Source organism: Callionymus lyra, chromosome 11, assembly GCF_982586985.1.
Source record: "Callionymus lyra chromosome 11, fCalLyr1.hap1.1, whole genome shotgun sequence".
NCBI lineage: Eukaryota > Metazoa > Chordata > Actinopteri > Syngnathiformes > Callionymidae > Callionymus > Callionymus lyra.
In genome coordinates this window covers 22,359,477-22,383,956 of record NC_141828.1, presented here as the reverse complement: position 1 = coordinate 22,383,956, position 24,480 = coordinate 22,359,477, and the positions used below count along the sequence as shown (strand labels likewise).

Here is a 24,480-nt window from a genome sequence, read left to right as displayed (position 1 = left end):
GTTTTAGTTTAGTTTTGTATTTTAATAATACAACAAAGTTAAATGTTGTTCTTGTATATTACATTTTCAAATAAAAACATGGATCTGAACCTAAGTACAAAGATGCACATTATTATAAATACCATTTTGATGAAATCAGTTTGTCTTCTATACTCCCATCAAAAAAAAAACATTTAAAAACATACATGTTCGTTTTTAAAATGATAACAAATAATTTCTTAGATAATAGATAAAGCCTTTATTTAGGAATCAGAAACTTTTAGTGCCACATATTGTGGTTTCAGTAGAGAATAATATATTGAAATAAGATAACACAAAAATAAGCAATAGAAAAACGCAACTCAAGACATAAATCGGGATGTTCTGGTTACTGAACTGAAGCTAATTGTTTTTCTTTTTACACTTTTGCTTGTCATTAAGGAGGTTTTAATAAACAAAGCTTTTTAAATAAATATTCATAGCTAAAGTGTATGTGTGGATTTACTGACCACATTTTGTGTTGTTTATTCAACTTAACCAAGTGTATAACAATTGTCTTGACAATGGTACATAAATTAAATCCATTATAATGGTTTTTGCCGTCAGATATTGTGCGGAGTGACATTGCGTTGGACAAGCAGAACGGCTGCAAGCTCGCCAATCACCCGGATATTATGCTTGAGTTGCAGCGAGAAAAAGCTGCTACGACTCAACTTGTTTTACTCAAAGAGCAACTGTCCAACATCTATAGCAACATCACAATAACAGGTAAGAGATCACACACACACACAGTCACACACTCTCACACACACAAGCACACGGCGTCAGGGTCGAAGGTGATACAACCATTACTAGTATATGATATATTTCCGAGAAGAGAGGTTGCGAGACACATTTGTGAACACCCTCATTCATGCTAACACAAGGTTCAAAGCATGCCGATGTAAACCATCAGCTTTCAAAATGACAAATGTAATTTGGAAAGGAGGAATGTGGGATGTATAGGATGGTGCAGCAGCAGTAAACACAACATAGACTTTTGCACTCTTCAAATTTAAGTCACCCCGACCGCAGAAAGAACTCTGGAGACATGCGTTTGGGTGGGCTGTTTTGCTTTTGATTGACAGAGATAGAAACAATGTCTCAGAAATATGGACAAAATAAGAACTTTGTTCGGTATATTGAAGTTGTGTACTTATTGTTAGGTACTTGGCAGAAACATATATGTGTATGTGATTGAATAAAGTATTTTACAGTAACTTCCTTCAACGTGTATCTTTTGAGAAAGTGGGAAAATCTCAGCACCACTTAAACAGAATTTTTGGGATGCTTCTCCCCTGAGACTCACTTACTTGCAGATGCTTTTGCATTTTGAGTCCTGCATCATCTTGTGAAAACAGTTGTAGACACTTTATCAAGCCAAGAAGCACATGGAAAAGAAATCGAGGGCTTTGGAGAAAGAATGTCAGAAAACAAATAAATACATCGCAGGGTCGGGGGAAAGTAAAAGTGAAAGATTGCACTTTCAAGTATTTTTTAAAAGGTTTAAATCACAATTATAATAATATGTCATGATCAGCAGAAGGTACGGAAGGTGTAGTTATCCGGGAACGAAGCGACCTTCTTGTGTTTGGGTATGAGTGATCGTGCTGGACACAGGCTCGCATGTTTCAGCTGCATATTTTTAAATAGTCTCAAATGCAACAGTCAAAACACAGCCATTTAGCATTTATCACGAAAAGCAAACATGTTGATGAAGAATATAGACCTACTGGCAAGACGGGTAGTTCACAAGTTCAGCTTTACTTTGACGGCATTATATCATTGACTTTGTACTGTAGTCATAATTTTTTTTAATGTTCGTAAAATAACTACCAACTGTTGTAGCAGTTGGTTTTTGTCAGTTCTATCGTGTCATATTTTGATGATTAACACTCACAAAAACAACTACAATATATTTTTCCAAGGATCAGAGGAATAAGAAATACGTTTAAAAAAGATAATAGAGTTATGTATATAATTCATCATTGCTAACCGTTAAGATCTTAAGTAAGATAATAAAATATACATTAATTAAGATTATTATTACTTCAACAATTCTGACCTATATTTAATAATTATTATATGATATTATACCTCTTTTCTCTGAGGAGAGTTGTGTTTGTATTCATGTAACATCTTTCATTAATAAATCATTTTTATTCTGTCCAGACTTTTGTCAGAATAAAAAAAAGATAACAAATTGTCAAAATGAAAAGATGAGGAAAGAAATGTATAATATTGGGATATAATAAGTTATTTTATCATCTGTGGAAAGTTTTAGAAGGTCTTGGAATTTCAGTATCATTTTTCTTATGGATTTTGATGAAGGATTATCTTTTAAAATATAACCTCAGGGTGTTATGTTTCATATTAGGAGACTGAGTGAGATCCAAGTGTTCTGCGACGCCGGCAAATGGACTTAAACACTTACAAAAAAATAACTCACTCACTCAAGTATGAAAGGGTCGTTGCGGTTCGCATCTGAATAATGATGAACATTCTTCTTAATATGAGTTTTGGTAAAAAGTAGAGGGAATACTTTTTTACGGATGAACTTTTATTTTAAGAGAAATATTATAAAATTGGATAGCCCTTCCACATAAGATCCACATAACCCTGTAGAAGTTAGTTTTAAAATACTACTACAATGACAAATGAAGGTACAATGGATACGTAAATAATAAATGTTTAAATAAACAAATGGGTGACATATTATGAAATATCACTAATAACTAATGTGGTCAAAAACATTTAAAAAACAGAACAAGGCCAAAATCATGGGTGTGTATTGACAACAATCTGGCGATAGTATATGTTTGACGATACAGGGGCAATGATAATATATGTTGAGATACCATAGGAACAAGTATATATTTGTAGTATTGTCAAATACTTGACTCTGGTGTTGCAGAATTTACAGACCACATGACTCTTGTTGACAAAAACTGTTTTCATTTGTTTTGAAACCATAATATGTTCAAAAATCAGCTTTAAAAGCTGCCGGAGTCGACTGTATCGCATCGTCCTCGGTTGTCACGGGATCTCGCAGGATTTCATTGTTTCTTCGGTTGCGGAGGTGAAATGACTGCCGGTGGCCAGAAGTGTAATTACAACACAACATTTAACAAACAATGTAAATATTTGCATGTTAATTATAATTTCAGTTTTACACACTTTATTGAAAAATAAACTATAAAATAACTATGATAAAAATAAAATGTAATTTGAAATCCCCCAAAACTAGGTTAAACCGTAAAAAAAAAAAGATGTATATAAAAAAAATCCCCCGCGACCACCATAGGGGGAACAAGGAGTACATAAAATAAATTATATTGTGCTGTTGATTACTGATACAGTATTATATATAAATATATATATATGTATATACAGTGTTATTTTGCTAGTTTTCTCCCCGAAATCCTTTCTAGAGTACGTTTAATAGTATTCCTTCTCTCTACAGTTGATAATTCACCGTGTGGAAAGTCTTGCGAATGTCATAATCTGCTGACAATATGTTCTGTATCTGCATAGAAACACAAAATCCGAGAGGGCAGGTTTAAGCATTAAACCTGTTGAACTTCTTGCGATTAACGCAGAAACAAGGTGTTTTATTTCCTGTCTGGCAACAATCAGCCATAGTGACTGTCTGTCTGTGCTTGCGCCAACCAGTGTGCATCTTAAGAGGGTGTTTGAAGATTCTAACACTCCTCCGCTTCCATCTTTCTCACTCCTTATTGTCTGACCTTTGACCTGTGCTTGTAAGAGCTAACAATAAAACACACGCAGCAAGGAGAAAGGAAGAAAGCTTCAGCACAGTCAAGGTCAAGAGTTTTGCATGCTCTCTCCATAAGGGATAACTTTGTCGTTTTTATTTTGTGCCACTCTCTAATTCTTTCCATGGCCTCCTTTTTTTCCACAACTTCACGCCTCTTGTTCATTTTCTCTCCTCGGCTTACTGTAAGCTTTCTATGTATATTGTTGCTCAGCTTAAAGACTTTTGTTTATTTGACACTGGTGAGATTGAGGCCCTCAATCCTTTCAACTTCTGACCCGAAAGCCTCATCCATGTGTTAAAGACCGAGAAGATAAACACAGCTCTATGTTGGAATTCGCAAACTGTTTTTCTTGTGCCCGGTAGAAGGCTGATCAATATTTGAAATGTCTTTCCCAAAAAAGTGCACAGCAGGAATCTTATATATGCTTTTATTGTTTGAAAGTTTCTGCAGAAGCCGATAAGTAACGAGTTGATTTATTTAGTTGATTTACACAAGAATCCTATTCCTTTTCGTGCTAATATCTATATTAGAATTAAGTACATTTACGTGTTATAATTACAGTTCTATACGAATGTCAAACTCAGCTTTGCCCTTAAATGACAATAATAGCACCAATAATTCTAACCTACAGAACTTTTGTGATACAACACAGAATGTTTTCTTGATCAGAGGTAATATTCTCTCATTAGAAGTCTTAATTATAAGTAATAACTGTTTTAAACATCAGTGTATCATAAACCTTTTTAAAGAAAATATCTATTTTAACATTGTTCGTATTCCAATATGAGCAATCCTATATTTCTTTACCACATTTTTATGGCTCAAACTTTAAAAACTAGATTAACAAATGTAATGATTTAGGATATACTTTATTTGTAGGTGAATATGAAAAAAAAAAATCTGGAACAATTCCCGTGGCTGGTTTCAAATAGAAGGTTTGGATTTCTTTGGTTGTTTTATGTATATTTAAAATGTATTTGGCCCATAAGTCCATACTAAGATCATATTCTAAGTTTGGGTTTGATGTAGTTTGCATGCCAAGTGAATTCAGATCAGATTTTTAAAGAGGGGAAATATCCTGCACGCTCACATCACTGTATATTCATTTTGCTTAGTCTGATCTCAAGTCTGCTGTATCGTATGACAAGAATGTTTACGCAGTCTAATCAGTTCTTAGGATTAGATATACATTACTTAGAGCTCAATCGATGACTTTTGGGAAACAGTTCACAAACCAAATTGCTTATAAAAATTGTTCAATTAATTTTTTACATCTTAGAGTCTGATGTTAGAGTGTTAAAAAACTTTAATCATATTAGAGACACATTTGTTATTTTGTTCAGATCATGTTTGTTGTCAAACACAATTACTGATCAATGCTGTGTAACCAAAACAGTGTGAGTCCATGTCAGTGCGGTTTAGTGTTTGTACGGAGATACAAAGAGAAATTGTATAATTGTGTTCAAACAAATATCTATACCGCATGTTGATGGAAAAAAAAAAGATTTGGAACCTGTTTCTTCTGAGTGCTTTTCTGTGATCAAAACATTGTGAATATGAGCATGAGTGTGCTAGTTAGTTAGTTAACAAATATGCTGGCTTAAACAATTTTAATAAAACAATCTCACTTTTATAGAGAATTTTTTTAATTATTTATAATGTAGTACTTTATGCATATAATTAGAAAAGTGTTTTTTACAGCCTCAAAACATTATTGGCAGAAATGTTTTGAACTCTGTTAAAGTTTTATTTTTTTAAATTTTGCACTTGCACAATTGTGGTATTATGGGATTCTCTTTAAAAGCTCAAGTCGTCATTTAAGATATTGAAATCCCTGAAAATGAAGTAGTGTTTTAGTTTCGAAAGAAATTGTTAGGATAAAAAAACTCAAACTTTCAGATTTAACACAGGGCTATTCAACCTAAAGGATTTCCCTTTTTAGCCTAAGAAGCTTCAGTTTATCTAATGTAACAAATCCCTCTTAAAGCGACGTAAAGTGTTCATGGAAATCTGAAGATTCAAAGATGAATGGACTGAAACATATCTAGCTGTTTTAATTCATAACTGATAAATGATTTGTAAAAGGTTGAATATTTTCAAGGGAATGTTAAGTGTTAATAAATGTGAGGACAGCATGAAGTGACAATTGTTTAATCATAAGATAGAGGTAAAACATGCTCAAGATTTATTTTGCGATGATGTGAATTTGGAAATCAGAGTCATGCATGAATGAATAGAAGTTATGCTGAACTATATGACATTAGACTAATGTTTACTTGAACCTTTGCAACAGGGAACATATTTTGCAGTTTTCAGCTAACAGCCAGTGAGGGAGAGCGAATGCTAATGGTCTGAGGTCAGATTTTCAAGCAGACACTTCAGACTCGGCTTTGTTAGATTTGCAGTTTCAAGGCAAATTAGAGATGACGTATTAAAGGCAACCAGCTGCTGGCAATAATGAAATAAAAAATAAGGAAATCTCATCTTGCGCTTTTTGAACGTGTTCAACTTTGTTGTTTGGTATTTGTTCAACCTTTGATCACTAAAAGACAACACAGGCATTGAAGTTAATTGAACAAACATGTTTAAAATGGCCAAAATCTGACATTTCAAATTAGAAATTACTTCGCTGAACTGTAAGGTATAATAAAAGTGTGCACTGTGATATATTCTTACCATGTTTGGAAGACAACTATTCTGCACAATTAATATTCAGTTAAAGACAGCCTTTGCTTGTTATCGCTTGTTTGTTTTCACCAAATTCATTTCATAGTAAACGTTTTCCATCTGCATGATTACCATAAAAGCTTAGGGACCAGTGGATATCCTGTAACTTAACAAAGTTATTTAAGAAAATATGGATGACAAATGAGGACATATAATAATATTATGAATGATGAATAAACGTATTTGTTCTCATAAGGGACATTGTTTTAGATGGAGAAACTATTGACTGGCATGCTGAATGTTTCTGTAGTTTCCACATGGCCCACAAAGATCCAGAAGTGTCTGCTTTTCCTCGATTGAATGAATACCTTGAGTGTTTAAATCATGAGTGGACACAACATGCCTACCATGTGTTTGCAATATGCCTTGAGACAAGTGCCAGCAACCTGCGAGCCAATGTCATTTTAATTGCTTGATGCATGGGAATTGTTTGAAAGCGGTCTGTCCTCTCTTGTAATTGTTTGGCATGATGTCCAGCCTCCACATTTTCCTCTGAACTCTATAAAACACACGTTCTGTGTTGAAATTCAAATTATTGCACTTTGTTGTTGGGCCAGTATGTACCAGTGAGGCATTGTCAATGTGTGTAAGCATGCATTCCCTCAATTCTTCTAGGAGGAAACATGCCTCGTTCATTAGCAGCGAAGCACTTTTTATTTCACCGTTTTATTCTCACGGTTTCATTTATGACTACGAGGCTGTCCATTGTGATTTGCACATGGTTGTTTGCAGCTGATGCACCCGTGACTCATTTTTTATAGGTGAACTCAAGGCGAGACGCTAGAACAGTTTTAATTGTTTTGTAACTATCTGATCTGTTGACTCTGAGTAGAAAAAGTGTGTACACTCCAAAGCAATTACATCAACAAAACATCTGTATTCTTGCTAAGTGATAGATGCATCACAATTTATGATTTAAATATACAGGCAACATGTCTTGACTAAACAAGCAAAAGATTTATTGGACACCATTTATTAAATATATAAACTAAATGCATGACTGCTGTATACAATGCACCTCTAGATTAGCCAGGGGTGCCCTTCTGAGTTAAAGATTAAGATGTAGCTCACGTCTTACATTATGAGAAAACAGGACTGATAAGTATGTACTTTTTTGAGTATTGTTTTGATTGTTTAAGCGCTTTGTGACCCTGGTCTCTAAAAGCGCTATATAAATAAATATTACTTACTTACTTACTTACAACTCTGTTGTGAAACGTTTTTCACTAAAGATGTAATCATTTAGTTTTAAAACCTCTTCACCAGCCTCAATGGCACAAAAAACTTTTTTGCAACTTTTGTTGAAAAACATCCTTCTTAGATCAACCCCTTTCTGAAACCCTTTATCTTTTAAATGTTTCAAATTGTCCGTCAATCTTTGACTTTAATGTTTTCTTCATGTGTGAATAATGGCATAGAATGCCTTTAACTACTCAACGAGGAAAGCATTAAGTGAGTGCAGACCGTCACACAGTGAATTTTAATCACTATTACTGTCCTACAATAATATTATTTTTAAAGCGCAACTAATGTGAAAACCCAACTCTCCTGACTTGCCTGTTTCCAAGTGTTGAAGTTTTCCTCTACAAGATGTTTCTCATCATGGCGAAGATTCGAAGTTACTACTTCATAAGTCTGAAATCTCGACAAACAAGAGGTTCGAGAGTCCATTATGTTGTAATAATGGCTTCAACCGTCCTCCAGCCAGCTGTAATTATGCTCAGCTTTGTTTATACAAGGAGTCACTTAGTGTTGGAGACTACTGGGATTGGTGACATGCGGGAACAAAACTTGATGCTTGACCAATCACAGCAGAGTGGGTGTGGTTATGATAAACAAGATTTTAGCTCAAGAAAAACAAAGCATTTGATCAGCATATCATCAATGTTACTTATAGTTAAAACTAATAGGACAGTAGGTGGCATATGAAAGTCACACATACAACACAGTAGCAACCGAGCAAGAAGGACGGGGTAGCTTGCACGACAGTGTGGACGAGAGGGCAGTAGTTGTGTTAGTCTTCAGGTCACACCTGCTAAATGTCACCACATGTTCCTAACAATATCAACGTCTTCCGAAAATGTCATTAAGATCCTTTAATCTTTTGCTAACAGACAGCCAGACAGATAAACGCTAGCACAAACATTGCTTCGTTCCACTTAAAGAGTGTACTAAGCGATTCTACCTGAGCACTGGTTTGACTGCTAGCAGGGATTGACCTTTGACCCAGACATGAAACAGCCATGCATGTGCCTCTGAGTGTTGTGAAAAGAAGCAACTTCCTAATTATAATGTGTAACCTTAAACACCGAAACAACACCACCTAAAGATCCTCTCTGAAGCCGTAACTGTGGGATTTCTTTTCCAAAATTGGCAGCACAAAAATACTGTGGTTGATTCTTGTCTCAAGATTTTGGAACCCAGAGGTTGGATCTAATATATGAAAAATGGTGCAGGATATTAAATTGTCACATAAAAGACAAGATTAAAATACAGACTTGTTTAATTTTTTGGGGAACAATTGCTCTTGTAGAGTTGTCACAGCAAGAGGGATGTTACAGACGAGCAGTATGGAGGTATTTATATGTTTTAAGTGTGTCCTTTTGGACGAAGATAAAGAAAACAACTGAGCTCCCGTAGCTACTTTAAAAAGAACATTTTTCCCTATAACTCTAAACAGAAACAGAATTTAATTTTGGGTGGATCCCTTCAATAAACGGTAGAGAATACATACATGTTTTCATGAAATATAACATGATATTGTTCTCTATGTTAATAAAACCGAAGATATCCATTAAGGTGCATGTTAATTTATTGTACTGTGAATGTAGACTGATTTGTCCTGTATTTTGCACAGATGTCTTCTATTTGGTAATTTACTAGAAACAGCAGCTTTCCAAAAGACCAATCAAAGGTGACGAATGCATCTGATATACAGTCATTGTCACATAATGAAGTGCTGAAAACATCTAAAAGTTATTCCATTTAATATTTTTCAAATTCATACTATATTAAATACTGATCCTCAAAAGATTTAAGATATAATCAAGATTAATGCAATTATATTATTTATATCACCATCAGTATTCTGTTTGTGTTTAAGAATTTGATTTCATGAAAAACTTTTATTTCCATATGATAAATATCAATGCCCGTAATAAATATTTAGTCTGCACTACTAACTAAGACCTATTTGGCAGAGCACACCTGTTCAGTCTTAAATAGATTTGTTGTAGATTTAAGACTGGAACATTAATTGAAACCTCAGGATAAACCACAGATGGCTGCCACAAAAGGAATTCCTATTTGTGGATTGGTGATTATATGTTTTTACCAAATATTTTGTCTTATGTTTGTTTGCTTTTGACTATTACTGGTCGCGATTCTGTTTCTAATTGTGTTAGGCATTCAATAATTGGTGAAGTGGTTTTTTAATTGCATAAATAAAGAGAACGTGGCTTATGTATGGTTAGACAACGACAAAGAGAAATGTTTACATCCAGTTTTAATTATATAATTGGTCAATAAAACACAAGCCAAAAGGACTTTGGAGTAGCATTAGGTCTGAATTCAATATTCCTCTGTCAGGGAAAATAACTACAGAAATGAAAAATGTAATTGATTTTTTCTTTGGTATTTTCCTCTGACATATATTCCACCCGGGATCATACAAAACAGCTTGCAGTGGCCCAAGCAAGAAGAGGCCAAGTGAAATCCTTCACTGAGGTTTTGATATGCTGCTGTGAATGGCAGGAGTCAACACCTCTAACCCGGACCAGATGTTTGGCTGACTTTGCTCAGCCCAGTCTTTTCCTCTGGCAGGGTAGGCAAGCCAGGGTCTGACGTAGCCCCCAATGCACGACTCCCAAAGCTGATATCCTGGCTATAGACTACAAGTGCTCCAGAAAACATCCTTAAGTGGACAACTAGAAAGTCTCGAAATCAATAAAACATCTTCTGTGGCAGAATACGCTCACTTCGATGTATCTCTCTCGCTCAGGGAACCATGATATCAGTGCGTAGAAGTAGATTCAGACAAAATGTTTTTTTCGGGTTACAACTTACAATAAAACAACACGATAAAAGTCAGTATTTATAACGTGATTATGTACAATAATGACCATCGAAGTGCGTGTTGCCAATACCAAGGTTCTACTTGTTTTTTTAGACCATATGTAGATACACGCTTTCCCTCTTGTAGCCAACCATGAAGTATTTCAACTGTATTACAGAGATAGCCGTAATGTTTTTGTTTGTGGCATCATGTTTCAGTTAAATTCTCCCGAAATAAACTCTTTTGTCTTATCTCTGTTCCTGCTTTTCTCATCGGCATAGTCATTTCAAAAAGCATCTATGAAGCTTATCCACGACTGGTGCCTTGTTAACAATTTGTGGCTTAGTTTCTATAGTGGTCATGGCCTCTGTGAACACATCATGTTCAAAGGCAGAGTGATTGACACATTAAGATCCATTTCAAGTGGATGGCTCAATTTGATTGGCTGTTGTATTATTAAACACATACATTTCAGAGCTTAACTAACACTTCATCTTCTTAATTGATTGTTTCATTTGGCATATGAAGGAGATTTTACGACATATCATAAACAATGTTTAATAATCCTGGACCCATGTTTAAAATAGTAAGTAAGTAAGTAAGTAATGGTTACATTTTACAGATTCTACAAATTTGAAGAAGCATTAAATATATTTCCAGTTTAATTAATGTATATGAAAAAGAAAATATTGTTATGGTTCCCACAGGCTTTTGGGAAAACAGATGCAACAACAATATTTGCAACCATCAGATTTGGACTCTTGAACTTAACATAAGTTAAATCATGTGATGGTAATAACAAAAATCTGTTTATGTTTGTGTATATATATATATAGATCTATATACAGTATATAGACATCTGTTTTAGTGTTAAACTGCATCAGAAAAAAAGAGACTGAATAAATTATATTACAGTACACTTTAACTCTTTTCATCTTCCAAAACCTCCCGTGCTATAGATCTTATCCACCCAACATGAAACATTTATGAAATCATCCAGATGTAACCTAAACATCCCTCTCAAGCCAGATGTGAACATTTCTTCGCTTTGACTTAAATAACATTCAATCGTTTTCTGAAAGTGATGAGTCATATACTTACACTTCATGTCACCTTTCATATATCTGGTGAATCATCTTCCAACTTTACTTTTGTTTGGGTTCCCCTCTTCCATCATATTAGGAAAACATGAACATGATATGATTCTGAAAAAAATAACATTCTGGAGCTCTGCCAGGATGAAGAATGAGGCCCTCATTCTAGGCCAGGTCTTAGTTTAGGGTGAGGATCGTGTGGCAGGCGCATCAATGGAATATTACTCGCATCACATCATCACAAGTATTTTCACATAAAATGTTTACATGAAAAGATTGTTTTTTCTAATTTCGCAGAAGAAAATATGTACATGCTAATTCTTAAATAAGTAATGTTTGTGGATATGGTTGGAGAATGGACAATGATTGCAGTGATTATTTGGGTTGTAGAAAAAAAAGAGTCTGGTATCCCACATGTTTGAGATCTGGCGTAAGTAACCATCATCCATCATCACGGTGCATTTTTTAAATAGCAACATAGGCAATTTTCAGAGAGAAATGTTTAAGCTCTTAAATGGGGCATTAGTTAACTAACAAAAACATTCCTTTGCTGCTTATTATCAATGATTTGTACTGTGTTCGCAGCTTAAGTAGGTGTTTCATAAAAAGAGCTGCATGCATTGTTTTAAGTCCAAACTCTTTGATGGTTCAGCCTAGGGCTGGTTTTACTCCATGCCTGGAGGAGTCTTGTTTCCCTACAATTACAGAGCAATAAGTGTCCAATTATGCCATCAACAAAGGTGTTTGACTGGGGGGTTAATAGCATAGGACGCAGAAAGTTTATGACTGTCTTAATTGGAGGTGGTACTGCTGCTTGTCTTTGGTTGTTAAATTATTGTTGGTAGATTGAATGTCCTTTTCCTGCTACCTCTGTCATTTGCAAAAAGAGGGTTCACATAGGGATATAAAATCTTATTGTCATTGTATGTTTATTTAATGCTAATCATTGTCCTTTCATTACATTAACACTATAACATTAAGTATAGATACTTGTTGCATTGACTACAGTAAGTGAAAATCTATATTACAAATACTTATATTGGGGCTTAAATTATAATGGCTGGTAAGTGTGTATAATATTACATGGATATGACAAAGCTCTAAAATTGAAAAGAAAATAAATCTTGGCGTAAAGAGTAACTGAGGTCAAGAGTTTTGTTTGGCCCCATATTATACTCTTGCTTCTGGTTTTCATCCCAAAAACCTAAAAAACTGTAGCTTTCACTTCTACAGTGTCAGGTTTTAAACTTTCAAATGTGTTTTGATCACTATTTATTCCTGTGAATACACTTTATTTGATTGTTTTTGTAATGAGGCATTTGCCAATATCATAACAATGTTCGACAAATCACAGACATGTTTGCCAAATAATTATTAAAATCAACTGCATATTACAAAAACGACTTATTCATGAATTAGCCCGAAAATCATTCAGCAGCCTGCTCTGATAAACTGGCAGCAACTAAATATGGTCACTGTGTTATTTAAGGGGCTAACAAGGACAGACAAATGGTGTTCCTAGTGTCCAACAAATACGCTTCAGTGCACCTTGTTCTTTTTTCTTTACAAGCTGAACAGCGTTAGGTCGTTTGTGTTTAAAAAGCATACTTTTCTCATTAGGGACTGATAGACAGTAACTGTTGCCAAACAGATGTGAAAAACACTCACACTTTTTTTCCTCACACCCATGTTCCATCAAGTGGTTTGAGTTACATGGCCTGAAGCCTCCGAACGGCTGTTGATGTTATGTTTTACAGTTTTATCCTTTGATATTTTAATTGCAGACATGCACTTGCACACACATGCTTCAGTGATAAAACATTTGATGTTTGGAATATTTTAACCTTTCTAAAGGAAATCATACATTGTTAAGATATTCTAGAAAATACCTGCAGCTTACAATACCTTTCAAGAAGCTGCAGCTCAGATGTATGATAAAACGTTTTTTTATCCACTAAGCTAAAGGAATACGATTTTAAAATGTGGTCATTTGATTTATTTGGCACAGTAGATGGCTGGTTGGGGATACGTTTTTTTTGTACTTTCTGTAATCTACTTTAAGTCACTTTTACACACCATGGAGAAGGATTAGCACCTCTTCATTTGAACTCTATAATTTTCTTCATAGCTTAATCTTTATCTTTTTTGCTATATTTCTTCATTATGCATGTAAAACCTTAACACCTTTCAGACACCAGTCATCCAGAAGAGAAGCTGTTGGCATTTAGTTAGGGTTAGTGAAAAGTCTTGAATAGCTCTTGTGTGAAGTTTCACAACCAAGCTACTTTTACAATGTTCTACTTCTTACAATGTTGTCCTTCTTGGGTGTGTTTGCCAAGGTCTAATAAGGTTAATTGTTGACTTTAAGTCTTACGCCTTTTCCAGGAGAACATGCCCTTTTTCTAGTCTATTCCTGCCTTGCTATGTAAATTAAATCTGTTAATTTTATTTTGTATTTTGTAATTTTGTATCTCGATACCATTTTTGAAGTATTTTCCTTTATAAACGCAACCAACACATATTGTTTCTTTGGCCTAATATAATTTTATATTAAGTATTAACAAATCAAATGAAGAAGTAAATAATTAAATAAGAACTTAAGGTTACATCCTTTTTGTGACTGGGGAAATGCATACATTCACTCACTCAAACACATACAATATATACAATACAATATACAATATATTAAGTTATAGAGTTTGTAACTGTTTTGTCGTCATCGTCTTACAGTAACTACTTAAGTACAGTAATTTACTTGGGTTTATATAATTAACCCCATCAGTAAACATATTCTTACCCCGATATGGTTATATTAGCCGCATTTATGATCCATAATCTCTTGACTCATGGCAAGTTAATTGACGTAAGTAAACTTTCTTCTTAGTGTCTTGTTTTCACACATTTTTATCAGTTCTCCTCTTGAGGAGAAATTGAAAACATGTGGCCATGACACATCTAGCATTTTGCTGAAATAAAAACTCTGGGTTTGAACCAAATGGTTTTAATCAGAATGTATTTTGTCAGACAAAGAGAGCCATATGGAAAAAGGTAAAGATACAATATGTAAACTGATGCGCGAGTGTCTGTAAACAAAAAGCTGTGAATGGAACATGCTGGTGGAAGGGTCGATTTAAATTGGAACCACATTTGCATTATTCAAAAGAATATAGCATATTTGTTAGTCTTGCAGATCACAACAAACCAGATGTTGAAAGTATTACAGTGAGTGATAATGTTTACATATTTTTCCAAATGATTACCATTTACATGGAATGTCTTTCAATAGCACTGTCATAAAGAATTTTTAAAGTAAATTGTCCTTCCTTGTTTAAGGCAACATGGTTAGTGGGAGGATATGGAAATGACTTTGTCAGAGCACCATAAGAGGAAGTCAAATTTAACAAACTGGAAATAATGTCAGGATGTTATGTCCTGTATAAGAACGAATAATTAAGTTCCATAATAAAATGATGACTAATAAGTTAAAACCCAAAAAAACAAGGTTTAAGATTGTGTCATTTTGAACTTAAGGTAGTTTCTTGTTACTTTCCATGTGTTTATGAACAAATCCATTGCTATTCTTAAACACACCATTTTAAATGTTTAAATATAAATATACAGAGACCGTTTTACAGAATTTGCAGGGCTGTAGAAATGAGGCATAGAGTTTACTGAACCTTAGCTTATCAACTACTTACAACTGGTTCTACTATCAGATAGACAGTTTGACAATATCCAGGCCCCATTTTTTCCGCAACACAGTCCCAAACAATGGAACACACACAAAGCCAACATGTTCAGTGCCAACATTTTTGGCTTTGCTTCTTGTTTATGGCAATACTGCTGCGCAAAGTATTTTGAGACACTTATCGTCTTCTCTTGAAGCCTTTTATCTTCAGTATCTGGTGTGTTAACCTCTTTTGCAACATATTGCAAATGTCATTATTTAGACAAACTAGTTAAATATCTTAAAGAACATTCATTATTTATTTTTTCATTTGTTTTACATAGTTTGGATTTAGTTTCTGAACACTTCAGGTGAACTGACATATAGAGATATTTATATTTAGTATATTGTACCTTTAAAAAAGCTATTTTAACTGTATTGAAAATCAACACATCACACTTTGACCCTGAATGTGGTTTTGTTTGTGGTTGTTTATTTCTAATTATTGATTTCCAGAGCTGCGTATTCTCATTACATTCATAAGCGGACCATCGATGTTGATACAATATCGAATCATGTACAGACTTGGAAGGAAGATTTATAATTGAATATTGGAAAAATAACGATTACAAAAAAGGTGCACTAAATGTAGATTTAAAATCATGAAATCACAATGAAGAGCATACTTATGACAGAACCTTGTCTTACAAATACATAGAACTGAAATGAACATGCAAGCTGCTTTGAACGTTTCACTCATTTTAACACTTTCTAACATGTCGCTTTGTTTTCTAATAGAATAAAAGAAGTTTAAGTTAATTTTCTCAAAGGGAAAGTGCATTACTATGAAGATTTCTCTTTGTACTCATCATATGCTGTATATTTCTCTGTCTTTATCTCACACAGATGTGAAACTGAGAGTCATGAGTTATATCTACATCCAGGAAAGCTATGCCTGCTTCCACAAAGACACATCTTTGTTATGTCAGTAATTTCATTACCTCCATCTGAGTTAGATCCCTGAATTGTAGCTCAAAGGCCTGTTAGTATGTGTATAGGAATTCTTGGTACTTTCATGTATGGTATCTACAATCTGCAGTTTTACCCAAATCCTAAAATTGTATTGGCCAAAACTGAAGGCATCATGTTCTTGTATTTTGTTCTTGTCTACCAAAGAATCCATCCTCTATGCCTATTGGTTTTTTAAACTAGTTGACCTCAAGATAGGTGAAGATTGGGTTATAATTTAACATAAGGATATATACATGTCATTTATATTTTGTACAAAATGTTTTACAAAATGCAGTGTCACACATGATCAGTGATAACAACAAAAGGGGACACCTATAATTTAAATTCTCATATCCGAATTATTAGATGTGGGAAATTAGGATATCTTTGTGAGCTCAACTTTACTAAATTCATTTAGCAATAAAGTCACTGGTTCAAGCACTAAAATTATATTGATCCAGGACCCAAAAATAAATATGTGTTGGTTGTTTATACTGAGGTTAACTCTGTAAAAAATTGGTATCAAGAAAAATAAGTTCTATTTATTTAACATAGACTCAAGACAGCCTTTTTCTAGTCAAATAAAAAGAAAATACCTGTTATTTGATCTGCAATGTTTTCTGTTACCTTTTACTCCATGTTGAAAACTTTCTCTGAACTCAGCTGGAGTGAATCCAGAACGAAGGACAAATTCTTTTAAGAATTTATCATCTCATATGTCGAAAGGTTCAAAAGCCAATGCAGTATTTGGTTTACAAGGAGAGACATCAGATTACATTACTAACAATATCCTGGGGGGAAATTCTAAGATGTTCTTAGTCCAAAGGATGATTCATACACGAGGGACTTCAGATGAAGATGCCTTGTCTTTTTGTTATCGGAATAAGCCATGCAAAATGTTAACACACTTTTAAAGATTGAAACCAGAATAAACAAGTTAAAATAGAAATAAAATTAATTTAAAGGCGCCATTTTGAACAGGCTTTGTCTTAGCTCACACCTGCTTTGCATTGTTGTTATTTAGTTCTAATAAAGTAGAGGATGAGAGTATCAAAGTTACAACTGCTTTGTGGATTTTTCCCAGCCAGGTCTTTAGACAAATTGTACAACTTTGCCGACTGTGCTGGTCTGCACCTGATCTATGGGCTAAACGGACTCCAGAGAAACCCAGACCACTCCTGGAACACCTCATCCACCCTAAGCTTGTTAAAGTATAGTGCCAGCAAGAAGTATAACATCTCCTGGGAGCTTGGAAACGGTAAGTCTATTTATAAACAATCCCTTTTCAAATGAAAAGTCTTATTTTCTATATACCTATGTCAGTCTTTATTTAGTATTTGCGTATATGTATACAAGCTTAACTGTAACAACACTATCTTAAGAACAGTTGACGTTTGTGTAAATAGCCACTCTTATACAGACGGCTACAAGAATCTTGTGATTTAGGTTCGAAGCGTAAGATAAATCTTTGGTGAGAACTACTTCTACGTGTTCATGTCAGCCTTATCTTGAATCTTCTGGAGTACCTGCAAACTCTGTCTGGCCGCTGGACATATGTTTTTATTATTCCATCTCAGTTGTTAAGAAGCACACATCAAAATAAACCACTTTCAGTTTATGAAGCATGAATAATTCTATAAAAGTCTGAAAGAAATGATTTATCTTATCAATAATTTATTATATTTCCTTACCAGGTTTTTGACATAAATTTAAAAACCTTTCATAAGCCCTCAAATAGAAATGTCTTTATTTATTCTTATCTATCTCTTTATTTTCTCTGCTTAATATATATTTATGTATTTTTATTTACGCATTTCAGCTACAGTATCAAAGTAACAACAAAACCGGCAGCAATGATTGAAAAGGAAAGTAACCACCAGGCTCCAGCAGCTTTAAAGATGATGTTTGGACTCATTTTGGCTCGAAAACAAAGTTTAAAGTTAAAAAATGGAACACTGACAGATACTATGGATATTGCATGTTGCTCCAGGTTGTTTGAGACTGTTAATGCACTTCATTGTGCTTTGTTAATATGAGTTTATATTTTTTGTTAATATTTTGAGAAGCACTTTTACATTTGATTAGAGAAATTATTTGCTCATTTTTTTTGTCGGCCAAAAAAAGTGTTGTTTTAAAATAGTTAAAGGAAAAATATTTTGTTTTGTACAGTATAGCAATATATCACATTGTCACACATGTATCATGATACTTATCGTATCTTTAGATTCTTGCCAATATCAAACCAAATATATATATATATATATATATATATATATATACTAAAAACATTTTTCTCAGTTAGAACAATTTTTTTAAATTTAACAGAGCAAAGTTTGCCTTCAATTGATTCAGTTGGTTGCCCAACCTAAGCTATATTTGTCCGTAACCAACCCTCAAAGAATAGGAGTAAACAATGTCACTAATTTTCTTAATCTGTTTTCTACCAGAACCTAATGGCTACCGCAGCATGGTAGGCCTGACCGTCAATAGCACCCAGATAGCGCAGGACTACACCAGACTGCGGACACTGTTGCAATCTGTACGCTTTTACAATAAAGCAAACCTCTACGGGCCCAATGTAGGTCGACCCCGGAAGAACGCCTTACAATTGCTTGATGGGTGAGTCAGAGTACTTTTTATTCACCTAAACCAAAAGCTGGACAAAATGTGTGGAAAATGTGATGCTACTCTCACTGAGCTGTAAACCATGTAAATCAATCACATACCAACACGCTCATATTCAGTGTTTATGGATTTCTGTCCCCCAAGTTGCGAGATCTCAGCTGCAGTTATACCAAGGCAGCGTAAATAAAGTGTCACTTGATTGATAATGTGGCGGCACAATTTCCCACATGCTGGTTACACCAAGCAACTCCACCAGCTCTAGTGATCAAATCTTTGTCTTTGTAGCTAACTAATATCAACAACAATCGTTGTAATGTACATTTATATTGCGCTGTTTTAAAGAAATTTCCTGTAAAAGTAAATTGCAAGCATGTTCTTTTGTTGTGACTGTCTCTGTATGATTATACGGAAGTAAATGTGTGCTATAAAATAATTTCTTACACAAAATTTTAACAGCATCAAAATAAGAGTTAACATTTGAAAGAACATACACATTTAGTGCCCTGTTATCTTTTGCTGTGTAAAAAATCAGTGTAAACCATCCAATTAAAAAAGTTTTAAAATAAATCAATGTTAAAAGAAAATATAAACATACTGGCAACCAAGGAGGATTTAAATTGCTTCACATTGGTTGCCCAGATGTTAACACTGAATTTCTATGCATCTAATTTCTTACACTGAATTATTCACATTTAAGTTTTTATATTTAATTCTATAATGCATTTTCTTTTTAATTGTTTACACTAGAATTCTTGTACACTGTATTTATTCATGCATTTTGTTTAAATAGAAAGCAAAAAAAAGTGCTTGAAATTTGATGATTTTCCAAATTCAAAGTGTTATTTTGATGATGTAAAAATTTTGAATAAGAAGTTCATATTTAAAGTCTGATGGCACACATTTACTTCCATAGATTGAACAGAAGAGCAGCCACTGAACTTTTGTGTTCTCCTGACTAATCTCAGATAAGGCTGATGAGAGTTGAGAGAAACAAAATTTTATACATTTGGAAGCTACATTTAGCTAAATATTCAAACATTTATGTGTGGTGTAATATAATTCTTCATGGCAATGTATTTTAACAAATGCCTTTTCCATATACATAAGCTGTGCAACATCCGTCACACTATTGACAGAGCACGATATATACTCCTGACCCCCGCGTGTTGTTTGCCACCTTTGGTTAATCTGCACTCCATCAATTGTCTGTAGGTGTAAATTGAATGAATAGAGTGTTGGAATACCCAATGTTATGGAGGTGACTTTTATCAGCAAGGTGATTCTCACAGTGTTTGACACAGTTATGAGGTGGTGGCTTAAGTGTTTGACGGCCCAACCACTCTGCTGCTTTTAGGCAAGATGCACTAGATCCTGGACTGTTCACCATCCAAATATCAGAGCTGGGCAGACTAAACAAGCCTGAGCAGTGAAAGTTTTGGTCCTCTGACAAGATGTTTAGAGACTCTCATTTGGAATGTCTGTCAAGCTGTTGCTCCCAAATTTGGTAAGATTGAGTCAGGTAGTGAAGAACACACACAGATAGTCAAGCTTAATAGAGTAGTAAATAAAATATAAATTAAACATTGTGAGCAGGTTAATATCATCCGATGTTTGCCTTTAGTACCATAAACTAAGGTTATATGGTTATAAATCAATTGCGTTCTCGAGTAACGAGGATTTCTTTATGACCTAGAACCAGTCAACAACACCGACATGTTAGATATACTGATATACATTTTAGCTTAACAAGTTCCGTACTTTCTTTAAACAATAACAGAACAACAATCTGCAAGCTGCTGTAAGACACTTGTTGTAAAATGATCTCAAATGTCAACAACTAAGACGCTATCTTCATTCAACGCACTAGATTAACTTCACAACATGATTATATATATGAAAGTCAACCTTGTTTTTTGTTTCCTAGGTTCATGAAGAACGCTAGCTCGGTTGTTGATGCAGTTACGTGGCAACAGTAGGTATTTTACCCTTTTCTACATTTCTTTTTTTATGGTTTATGACAGAAATTATTGTGTCTTAAATTTCACAAATGGTATTTAGGTATTTTCCTCTTTCCAGGTTTTGTATTTTTTTTAACCTGCACTTCAAATAGTTGTCACTAAAGGATCTGAAGACATTCCTGAGGTTGAAATAAAGAGAAAATCTCTCTGCCCTTTACTTTTTTTTCAAGCTCATCCTGTCTTCCTGACTGCACTTGCCTTAAAACCTGAAAGAAAGGACAACATTGCACTTTTTCCGAACTGATGAGCCAGTCGTTAAACTGTATTTTAAGTAATTAAAAAGTTAGGAAAATGCATAATCCCATTACATTGACAACTTAATTTTTCATCTAATGTGTATTTGGCAAATACCAAGATTCACTAAGATGGTTTATTTATTTATAATAATTATCTTTAGTGATGGCTAAATGGATTCTGTGTTCCCTGAAAAAAGTTTTTTATCAGATAAAAACATTTTTTGTTAAAGATGTGTATTGTCAGACAGTCAACAAGGTTATTAATGCTCAGCATTCAGATCTAAATTATAGTCTCGTAATATTTATTTAAAACTTCTTAGGAGTGTTATGTTTGCAAGAACAGTCTATTTTCTCAGGCAACAGAAAAGAAACCGAGGGAGTGTGTTATAAATGGGTAACATCTGCCCTGCATCTATTCAACACTGCAAGAATGCATGGAGACCTTTTGAATCTTTCTGATTCAATCTATATATTGTTACACACAAAAACATGCAAGCGTAAATAAAGACACAGAGCAGTATGCAAAAGGATACCCACTAGTCAGTCAGACAGTCTTTGTGTGAAAGACTGGTCATTAAGGTGAAGGTCAGGAGTAATTAGAAGAAACGGAAGGAGGAAGGGATGTCAGTTTGGCTTAGAAAAACACCACCCACGCCGTTAAAATCAAACCATATGTGTTCTTGCTTTTTCTCCCTGTCAATTAGTCCGTTTTACATTAGAGGTACAAATTCCAGACTATGCCGAATGCTTTACAGAAACTTTGACCTCTACAAAAGTGAAGCCAAACCTGTAAACCTGGGGACCACTCGTGTGCGTGTCTAGGACAGCTACAACAGACTCGACTTGTTTTCAATGACTTCACCAGAGATGTGAATTACATGGTAGTCAAAGCTACTCTCTATGTGAAACATCCATGTAGTATTATTACCTGGATGTTTCAGGTAATAATGCTACTATTTTAAATATAATATATAAAGTTTGGGGTCAAAAGTTTTGTTTTTTATCTTCATGGGTTAGTTTCTTTTAATTTATTTGCACTACAGTTGCACATTAAACTTGCATTAAAGTATACATACCAGCTGCACTGATAACTCCCAGATGATGAACACATATATATACAGTATGTAGATCTGTTTTCCCGTCATGACAATCTGAATAGCTTATGTGTCTTATTTTTTGCATTATTAACAACAATGAACATCAGTTTTTTGGAGCTAAAAGGGCCTGACTGGACTCTTTTTACTTTCATGTGATTATAACATCACAAAGCAGAAGAAACTCTTCATTGGGTACATCCATGTTTTATGAAGAAGAATCTCTGTAGGTGTTTTCTGCCTGTAAAACTAACACAGGTGGCTTTTTTGTTCACTTTCAGCAACCATTTTGCTTTCATTGTAATTTTTGTTTCATTCAATCTGTCCGGTAGTGCGACTGTTTATTCTCTCAATTGTATAAACTGTTAAGAGTGTGTTTATACACAATTCTCACTTGTGTCTTGTAGAAAATGGTTTGAATCGGTTTATTTTCTTCAAGGTCAACAATGTTTTTCAATCAGATGGGTACTCGGTATATGTCATGTGACTAAGAGAAAGAAGAGAAACATGGAATGCCAAAAAGGGTGTTTTGTCAATACAATATTTTAGTGTAAGGACGTGAGTAGATATTTTCAAGAAACATGGAAAATGTCTACATAACATATCTCAAGTTAAAGTTGTATGAGATATTTTTCTTTTCTTTAGATTTGTCCAAACAGATGAACCATTAGTTCACACTTTCAAAGCAACAAGAACTTGAAGAAAACAAGGTGCGATAATAATTTCTACCATGATTGCATATAGATATAAATGTGATTAATCCAAATTTGTAAAAATGTAAGCAGTTTCAAATCATGTACAGTTGACTTAGTTTTAATACATTTTTTTATTGTCTTTATGAATTTTAACCATTCAGCTATAGTTGCAAGTGTTTAGATTTTGGATGTTCAGGAGGGAGTATCCAACGGGACTGGGCCTTTTCACCAGCTCACCTTTTCCTTTTTAACCTCAATTATCTATCCTTGTTTATAATGGAATACAAGCACTCATTCTGAAAGTCCTAACCATAGGAAAAGACACAAATATATTAGAAGTTATTTATTTGGCATTAATATCATTTTTTTTTGCTTTTATAAAGCTCTGTTCTTTTTAATATTTCCTGTCAGGATTCTGAGAAAGACTTGTTTTTATACGGCATAGAATCTAGTGAGAGACTAAACAATGGTTCACAAGACTTATTTATTTGAGTGTCATTATGGTGTTGTTTCTACTCTTCTTTTTCTCCTTGTTTTATCAACATTCCCCGGAGGCTCACAAGGAATACCACAAACACATTTGTTTTCGGGCCTCCGGGTCACCTTGACCCTGTGGTAACACGTGGGTTAAAGGTTAATCAATTGAAAATTCAATTTTGTCTGTATTTCTAAAGAATTTTTTTCATCACACGTATGTAGTTACAAGAACCATTGAGGTCAACTATAATTTCATTTAATGTTAGATCATGTCAACAGCAAAACAAATGATTCTATCTTTATATCTTTCAGCTTTTTTTAATACATTAATAAGACTTTCATGTAAGTAATTACGTTTTAAGCATATTCCTTTATGCAGTGTAGAAAGGCTTACTTACTATTCATTTTTAGTAACTGCAAAAACCTTTAGTGAAAAAGCAACCAAATAAAATCTCTTATGAATACAATCTTTTTTTCCTAAAGTTAAATACATTTATTTAATAATTTTTTCTTCGCTGGGTTAGAATAAACCGTCTTGAAATGCCAACAAGCAGGAAAAACATGAATCTGTAAACCACTATTTTTGGTTTTGTTGTTGAGTCGTTTCATTTAAGATTTGAAACTAGAAACGAGGACAGGAGCAGAACATTATCTCTACCTTTGGTCATAGTATAATGTTTACATTGGTAAAATGTGCAGCACATGTGCATTTAAATGTGAACATTTCCCTCTTTTTGCTGAAACAGTACAGAGAGTACAATTAAGATTCACAAAGTTAGCCTGACTGTCTTTCTGAAACTTTTGCAGTTACTTCATGGATGGCAGGGTCAACAAAGTGGAGGACTTTCTCAGAACACGCTTATTGGACACACTCGCGGAACAGATCAATAAAGTCACTAAGGTATTCCTTTAAACTTGAATGATTTCACCTCACACAGATTTTAAGAGTTTAAATGATCAACTGTTTGCAATGTCATTCCATTTT

General features: G+C 34.1%; 1 protein-coding gene across 1 annotated transcript in view; it reads left to right on the top strand.

Moving 5' to 3' along the window:
* Window positions 1-24,480, top strand: part of hpse2 (heparanase 2) — a 36,236-nt gene that overhangs the window by 1,620 nt on the left and 10,136 nt on the right. The window contains exons 3-7 of the mRNA XM_087803333.1: window positions 586-747; window positions 17,435-17,608; window positions 18,798-18,969; window positions 20,900-20,947; window positions 24,303-24,396. Coding sequence (XP_087659459.1) covers window positions 586-747; window positions 17,435-17,608; window positions 18,798-18,969; window positions 20,900-20,947; window positions 24,303-24,396 — 650 coding nt within the window. The remainder of the gene's footprint in view (window positions 1-585; window positions 748-17,434; window positions 17,609-18,797; window positions 18,970-20,899; window positions 20,948-24,302; window positions 24,397-24,480) is intronic.